Source organism: Marmota flaviventris, chromosome 7, assembly GCF_047511675.1.
Source record: "Marmota flaviventris isolate mMarFla1 chromosome 7, mMarFla1.hap1, whole genome shotgun sequence".
NCBI lineage: Eukaryota > Metazoa > Chordata > Mammalia > Rodentia > Sciuridae > Marmota > Marmota flaviventris.
The window spans coordinates 55,898,004-55,907,295 of record NC_092504.1 but is presented as its reverse complement, the minus strand read 5'-3'; the positions used below and the strand labels follow the sequence as shown (position 1 = coordinate 55,907,295).

Genomic DNA, 9,292 nt, shown 5'->3' with positions numbered 1-9,292 from the left:
TGGAAAACAGCAAAAATTCTCCTTTGTAACTCCCTTATGTAATTTTTTAAAAGGCTGTTTCCTTTTAATATTTTTATTTTATTTTTATGTGGTGCCAAGGATTGAACCCAGTGCCTCACGCATGCTGGGCGAGCACTCTACCTCTGAGCCACAACTCCAGCCTCACTTCCCTGTATAATCTTGCTCTGCCTTTATTTTATTTTCATTTATCTTTTCACAGTGGTTAGCTACTAGAGCCTTGAAGCTGAAAAGTAGCTGTCATCAAAGTATGGCAATGAAGTTGGGGAAAAGGTAATGGGGAAGCTACCAAGTGTCATATTCCACACCCAAACTTCGGGGGGAACATACGAAATAATGAGTATTCACAGCTACTGAGAAAGTAAGGCAAGGTGAGCTTCCAAAATCTTCAATAGGAGAAAACAACTTAAGTTCCATATGGATCAGATGGAGGGATGAGGAGTAGAAGTCTCCAAGTGTGGTTTCCACACAAACGCAGTATGGTGCAGTATTTGAGTTTAAGCACTGGAAAAAAAAAATTAAAAAACTGTTTTCACATTCTAGCTTTGCTAGTTTCCGACAGTGAGAATTTGAGTTCCTGTAAGTTTAAAAGTATACTTCAAAAATATAAACGAAGTAAATGGAAGAAATAGGGAATCTCTCTTAGCAATGAGTTCAGCATAATTTCCCATTTTCTTGAATATCTTATGGATAGCCAAGAAGAGACCTGAGAAAAGCACTTTTCAAGACAACTTCTTGATATTGGTTCATAATACCTTATGTGAAACCCTTGCAGCCAGATGTTTTGGAATTCAAAATTTTTAGAAAAGACATTCAAAATTTCCAAGTTCAAAATTTTACAAAAGAAATAGTGCATATTTTGTATATAAATAACTACCCCCACCCCACTATAGGGGTGTTAAGTCAAAAGCACTAATAATTATTTGCAGTGATACATAGTTTTCACAGTGATATATAGTTTTAAGAAGGAAGAAGACTGTTAACTTTGTGATAGATGCACTCTGAGTAAATGGTTTTTGTTTTCCTAATTCAAGAAAATACTTTCCATTTTCAGAGTTTTGGAGATTTTGGAACTTCAAAGAGTTGAAATAGGACACTGAGCATGAAGCCACTTAGGAATGTACTACCATTGTATCCCTGAACTTGCCAGAAATTTTACTACTACTTCAATTTGGGAATTTGTTTCTCCTATGGGAATTTTAGTGTAACTAAAAGAGAGAAAACCTGTGTGCCTGTAGTCCCAGCTACTCATGATATAAGCAGGAGGATCACTTAAGCTCAGTCTGGTTAACAGTAAGACCTTGTCAGGAAGGAAGAAAGGAAGAAGGGAGGGAGGAAGGGAAGGAAAGACAGGAGGCAGGATTTAACTGACGACTTAGAAAATGAGAGCAAAGGCAGAAAAAATAAAAGGTCCTGAATACTGATCTTAAGTAGTAGCTATAAAACCCATGGAATTGCCCATACCATCCCAACTACTTCTATAAAAGAATGTTTATCAACTAAGCTTCATTATAAATTTCACTTGTAATCTTCTCAATTGCCTAGAAACAGAGATACAGAAGCCATCTTTAAAAAAAGGAGCAGGGAAGTCAGGGTTTTCTAAATAATCTGACATGTGAAAGTATAATAGCATTTAAGAATATAGGAGCCACCAGATATATATAGTTTTATGGAAAAGAAGCTATTTGATGCATGCTTATAAAGATGAATGAGGTCATCAGGAAAATGTGACCCTGAACTGATGCTGTTTAAAAACAAAAGCATGTACAATCTTTTGGTAAATTTCTATTAAACACAGGTACTTAAGCCTTAAAGGAATAATTATGTAGAAACTTACATTGCCAAAAGCATTATTCCTCACAATGTTATATGGGGAATTAATAACTTGCATTTAGTACAGTGGAGGTCAGTTAACATAATTATCAAAATGTAGTTAATTTTTACTGTATATATGTTTATTTCTTTATACACAGTAGATGCTTTATAAATACTTTATTGCAGAATATTAAGATGGGTTTTAAAAAATTTTTTTAGTTATAGCTGGACACAATACCTTTATTTTATTTATTTATTTTTATGTGGTGCTGAGGATCAAACCCAGGGCCTCGCCCATGCTAGGCAAGTGCTCTACCACTGAGCCACAACCCCAGCCCTAATAAGGTATTTTTAAAGCATGCACAGTCCCCATCAGCACTGACTAGCATTTTGACTCCTTGTCTTCTTCACAAATACCACTAGTGATTTTAAAAAATTGTGGCTGCTACCTCAACTTGAAGATCCAAGCACAAATGCCTCTAACATAAATACCTCTCTATAATAATATGCAAATTTCTCTAAAACACACATTTCCTTTTGAAATTTGGGTATCAGAGTAAATGATTCTCTGATATTTCTTAATTATCTAAAATGAAGACAAAATATTAGATAATATTTTAGATTAATGGAAAAATCCACAAGTCATTATTTGCAAATTGTTCTCACTGTAATTGTTATCAATTAAAGAAAAAAAACAAACATTAGTTTCAAGTTCAGGCATATAAGGGTTTTTGAACCCTAGACCAATAGTAAAATAGCATCAATAAATTTTACAATTTCTGTGCTCTAGTTTTCTAGGATATAAAACATTTGAGATTTACTAACTCCTAGGGTTGTGAACATTACAGAAAATAATACCTAATAAATTTGAAATGTTAAACATCCTCCATGTATATTCAATTTCCCTTGGAATGTGTTCAGTGTAGGAATACCTATAGTAAAAATAAACACCAATGCAAAGTCAGGTCATGGCCAAACATAGTAACTATTTATTAATTTTCTTATAAACATTCAGTTTCTTCCTTTTAAAAAAACCTAGAATTTAAATACTTCCCCCATCCCATCACATATAAGTCTGTATACATTATTTACATCTTTCAAATAAAACATTACAGATTTTCTGACATTCATTATCCCCTATTAAAGTAAAAATGATGAAATAACTAAACTCTGATCAATAACAACTACAATTTGTATAATCTTGGCACAGTTTACAATATGGCGTCCATGCTGCATTTCGTATTTTAGATTATTTTTCCCCTTCCAGCTACTTTAAGCAACTATTTATATCCATGAAAGTAAGATTTTTGTCTTTATACATTCTCTTAAATACTTGCACAATGTGAACACTGCCCTTATACTTCCATTACTTGGCAGTGGCAATATTTCTCTCCCTTTGTCTTCAGAAATGGTATCTATTCGAACTACATGTTCTCATATTTACTGTATTCACTCTCCACCTAGATTTCATGACACTGTTCTTAGTGATAATTTTAAGTAATAAATGTATAGGAAAAATTCAAATAGAACAAAAGTATTCCCTAAAATATTACTTCCTCACCACCCTGGTTATGCATGTACAAAAATAACAAATACAATTTAGTGGCTATAAAAAACTATTTTCCCTAAAAATAGTCATTTCTGCAGAACAATTTAAGGAGAAAAGTGTTCCTAAATGAAAATACACAAATCTGTTTTACAATCTGCACAATTAAGTATTTCAGAAAAAAATAAAAATAAAAACAAAAACCTGTAAGAAACATCCACCTGTAAAATTTAATAATAATAAAAATTAAATATTTTGTTTGATTTTATACAACTAATATCCTTTTCAGTGACATAATTTAAAGAAAGCTGTCAACTAAAACAAATAGAAACCTATATTCTGACAGTAAGCACTAAAGAATCACTAACAATGAAGACCTACAAAATCAACCTAACTGCTTTGTTTTCTTGTTATGTGTGTATGTATGTTTCAAACAGAAGATGGAGAATAGGAAAACATACAGCTAGAAAAGGCCAGTGATTTCACTATCTGTTTTTGAGAATTATAGTCCAGAGTTTTCTATTATATAACACTATTTGCAAATAGACTTGCATTATGCTTATAAAATTGAGTACCCCTATTTAAATCTATTTTTTCTCTTTTGTCTAAATAAAGTTCAGCTATAAGTAGCAGACATGGAATGCACTGTTATGTTTTCAAAATAAATTTGCTTTTATTAACTTATTAGGAAAGTTTTAAAATTCAAATAATCTGCAGTCAGAATTTTGTTACATGTTCTAATTATACTTGTTCATTAAATCTTGAGATAGCTTTACCTCTAGCCATGTATCATCTCATACACAATTAAGCTGATAGCTGAACAACAGTGATTCCTATGGTAAATCTTAACATCATGATAAAACTCTTTGTCATTTTAATTATTTTAGAAATGGTCCTTAAAGTGTAGATCTGTGTTTCTAAGAATTGGCATATTCTTAAATATTCTAGGTAAGTTTCAAAATATGATTGTATGCAGTCACATTTAAAATTACAAATATATTTTTGGCCCCCATCTTTTCAAAACAAGTCAAACTTTAAGGTTAAAAATGATATGTGAAATAGTTATAAAATTCTAAATATATTATTTCTGACAGACTTAAAATCTAACATAATTAATACATAAAACGTTCCAATTTCTTTGCACACAACCTCTAGTCTTTAAAGTCAGACTGTTAACTTAAATGAAAACGTTTGAAAAACAAAAAGAATGGAGGTAAAGAGTCTGTTTCCTTAAACTACTGCTATTTTAAACACTGGATTCATTTTTCCATACTATCCATTTGATCAAAACTATCCTATAATAGTCAAGATGGAATTCAAAAGTTTTCAGGAAAAGAAATAAAAAATAAAAAGTAAGTTCTAAAGGAAGCTCTGGGATTTTTTAAAAAAAATAGTCTTATATTTAATTATAAAGTAATTCAACTAAATTTAGAAAATTAAATCTATACATCCAAATGATACTGTCCACTTCAAAATAGTAACATCAGGAAAATAATTCCTTTATTCAATGATGCAGTTAATGGTTAAAACATTGTCTTCTGCAGATTCAGATCCTATGACACATTCTTTTGAATTTCCCTGTTGGCTTAGTTCTCATAGAACAGCCAAGTTGTTAGACTTGGTTTGGTGATTAGGACAGATAAATATTAAGCTGCCAAAAAAGATGATGAAATTGATTTTCTTGCATAGTTACAAGCCAGTTCTCCTGGCATCTCTAAAGGAATTCCAAAAACATTACACTTTCATAGCATAGCTGGAATAAGTAGCGCTCCCAAGGGAACTACTCTGAAGATCAACTCTCACTGGATGTTAAGGTATGACAATCATTTTAAAAGAAAGTTCTACACCATAATATTGTATGGCACATATTCTACTATTTCAGTGGTTATCAAAACCTCTCTCGGAGAGGGTGTAGACAAAGCTGTAAAAGAAATCTGTCATTTTTCTATTTTCCTACAAGCAAGGAAAATACCAATACATAAAATGGAGTCTGGACATTACATATGTAAAATAACACATCATCTCTATTTCCTGATAAAGAGATTGCAGTGCTTTATCCATCCTGATAGTGGAGGAAATAATTCAGTCTGAAATATATTACACATATCTTCAGTTATTTAAGACATTTTATGCTGACCATTTAGAATTTACAAATGACTAACACAGGGAAGGTAGAAAGAGACAGAAATCTAAATCTTTCATTTTAAGGTATACTGACATCCAAAGTCACCAGCTAACTAATACATGCTTACTATTTTAGTATAGTTCAATACCATGGTTTTTATGGAAAATGGAATAATGAAAGCCAGTAGCACCATCTAATGCTAACTAAAAACTGTTTATTCTTTTTGTTATCATGTGTCCACCACCACTACTCCATCATTTAAAATAATTCCTAAGATGTGCTTCATATCAACATTTTAACCAAAACATCATGAGTGACAACAATACTATGTTAACTTACTACTTTACGTTTTATAGGATGCTTTTATCAAAGGATGAGAAAAACAACTTCTTTGTAGCTCTGTATAAACAGCAAGGGGAAATAATTGTCTTGGCTATTTTTAATTAAATAAAGAAATCTGAAAAGAATATAATAGACTTGTAAGCAAGTCTGCTTCAAAAATCAAGCTTTGATCCTTATTTTATAAAGGGTGTCTAACTCTCATAGGAATCAACCAAGTCAAAGTAACTTTTTAATAGAATCAGTTCTTTCTCACTGGCTTTGGTGTTTTCCTTACTTGTAACCATCTAACACCATGTACAATGCCAGGCTTCTCTCTAGGAGAACTTTATACTTCATTATCATATATACACACATACATATCTCCTTTTTTCCCAATAACTTGTTAAGTGAACACTCAGACACAGGTACCTGAGATTCTGGCACAGTGAAAACAAACTTCTATCTACATACTGTGGAAAGGTAAATCCTACTATCAAATATTAGAGTAATATTTTTCCATTTTTACAGTGTACAACTATGTAAGGTTTAAAAGATCTAGAACAACTTTCTATTATTCTCTCCACACATGACTATTGCAACCCATTTGTTATAGGATGATAAAAAGTCAAATGCAATATGGAAAAGTTTTGAGTAACTGTGTCTTTCATTTCCTACAGTTAGATCTCAAAACTCACGACACCCAATTTTATTTCTGAATCAACCCATAGTGATTGATTTGTCTATTTGTACACTGAAATATTTGTTTTAAGTAAGTCAGCTAGCTCTCAGTGCAGTTTATTAATAAGCATCACCAATAAATGTCCAATATATTTACCCCTGCCAAGATCTTCCATTACTTCTACTGTTGGTACTTGGTGAATAACTGCTAGAAATGAAATGGAGAAAAAGGCAGTTCCCTTGTGATCCTAATTTTAAGGGCATTAAATTGTATCACTGTTCTTCTTGTTAATAACACAAATAAATTTATTTCATTTTAGATTTTTGTCCACAAAGCCTTTGTAATCTACACAATTCCAGAGCAGCATTTCTATTCTCTTCTATTTTAGGAAAAAGGTATGTTTCTACCAAGAGAAGGGTATATAGTTCTAATTGAAGGAAGCAGATTTACCAAAATATGTCAAATTAAAACAAAGTCTGAAAGGGTATTTCTCAATCTCAAGAACAAATCTGAAGTGAAGCAAATTAATATTTATTCTAAAAACTATGTTTTAAAACTTACTGGTGGTAATAATTCACTAGAAAGTCATGGCAAATAAAATTTAAAAATAACTATTGAATGATGAGCATTTTTGTTATTTGATATCACTGTAAAGAAATGATTTTTTTCACAGTGGAAAAACCAGAAGTCAGAATGCTTCAATCTGGGCCCTATAATAAGCAAAGGTACTATATCATTTTAAAATGATAGGCAAATACTAGCTCCATTCACTGAATGGAAATGCTACAAAGTGATTAATTTCCCTAAAGTCCTTAAATTCAATGTTTAATGTCTGTACCTAAAATTAATAATTTATTTTTAACTTCTCATGGAAGCTGATTCCTAAAAAAAAAAAAAAAATCTCTAAGACTCTGTTTAAAAATAATTGATTAAAATCTTCACACCGTTCTATTCAAAGATTTTTAAAACAGGACTTTCTAGAACTTGACTCCCCACTTGATTCCATCCCTAACTCCTCACAGAAATTAACCCCCTTCCCAACCAAACACACTCTTTAATCCCCTCCTCTTTGAAACAGAAGGGGATTCTGTAGACTTATGGCTCATTTGGCAATTGCTAAGAAACCTCACAGTTTAGCATCACCTCTGAAGATGGCAATCCTAATATAACCTGAAGTTTTACACCTACAGTGCAGTTAACATGTAGAAAGAAGTCAAAATGCAATAGGTATTACATTTCAAAATCCTCAAGTTTCAATATCACAGATATCAAGAGATGGAAAATATCTGCTCATAGAACTTTAAGCATTTGTTGAACAGAAATATATTACCATCAATATCAAAAATAATTAAGAAATACTAATTTTTATGTTCTACATGCACACTTTTACAAATTATGTTTCTTCAATGTAGTAAAAGCTGGAGATCACCAACTTAGGTCAACTATGGCTTTTATCATAGATTATTTTACAACTTGCACCAGTAAGTGCCCTGGGTAGTAATCCTAATATTATTTTGAGCCCTGCTCAGTCCTATGTCTGTGCTTTGCACCTCAGAAGTGGGCCTGCCAAGGCACTTTAAAAACATGTCTTTTGGGGACTTCAAAATGGGCCACAATTTACACAACACAGAACCCAACCATTAGCAGTTCAGTCAGTAAGCATTTTCTTCTAGCACACAATATTATTAAAAACTCTTCAAGTAACCAAAACCAGGTTAAAAATAATACTGTATGCTGATAAGACAAAATTCACCCCTTTTCAAATGTAGAGAATGGTTCTTGGTTTTCTCTAGCAGTAGAATATGGTTTCATATATTCGTAATAAAGAAAAGGGAACCCAAACAAGCCCCCCAAACCTAAGATAAAAACAATCCAGAAAAAAACAAAATATAACAAAACCCAAATACACTCCACACAGCTTCAATTGAAGAACAATCTGCACAGTTCTGCATCTTTTTTATCTGTCCTTCGAAGTGAGTTTTTCAATCAGTTCTTGGAGTGGTGCAAGTTCTCTTCTATCAATAAGGTTGAACTCCTATGCAGAAAGAAAGAAAGAACAGCAAAAACATATTATTTGCATCCCATTCCAAAGCAGATTATCATGAAATATAGATTTGATTTTTTTCCCTATTCATTATCTGTGTCTTAGACCTGATGTTATGGTTTTTTTAATATTTTATTTTTTATTTGTTCTAATTATACATGACAGTAGAATGCATTTTGATACATCATACATAAATGTACTGACTTCTCATTTGTCTGGTTGTACATGATGTAGAGTTATACATATCATGTAATCATATATGCACATTGGGCAATAATGTATAATTCATTCTATCATTCTGACTCCCATAGCCCCTCTACTCCCTTCACTCCCCTCTGTCTAGTCCAAAATATTTCTATTCTCCGCCCACCTTATTGTGAATTAGCATCCACATATCAGAGAAAACATTTCAGCCTTTGGTTCTTTGCAACTGGCTAATTTCACTTAGCATAATGTGTTCCAATTCCATCCATTTACCAGCAAATGCTCTTCTTTGAGTAATATTCCATTGTGTATATATCCCAGTTTCTTTATCCATTCATCTGTTGAAGAGGCCTGATGTTATGTTTTGTTTTGTTTTTTAAATATTTTTTTAGTTGTTGATGGACCTTTTATTTGCTTTTTTATATGTGGTGCTGGGAATCGAACGCAGTGCCTCACACATACGAGGCAAGTGCTCCACCGCTGAGCTACAACTCTAGTCCCTGATGTTCTTTTTACATTAATAATATTTTTATCAATACT

General features: G+C 32.1%; 1 protein-coding gene across 1 annotated transcript in view; it reads right to left on the bottom strand.

The window, feature by feature from the left end:
- Positions 1-2,799: 2,799 nt before the first annotated feature.
- Positions 2,800-9,292, bottom strand: part of Mob1b (MOB kinase activator 1B) — a 59,796-nt gene continuing 53,303 nt past the window's right edge. The window contains exon 6 of the mRNA XM_027950903.2: positions 2,800-8,539. Within this exon, the coding sequence (XP_027806704.1) occupies positions 8,462-8,539 (78 nt within the window). The 3' untranslated portion in view covers positions 2,800-8,461. The remainder of the gene's footprint in view (positions 8,540-9,292) is intronic.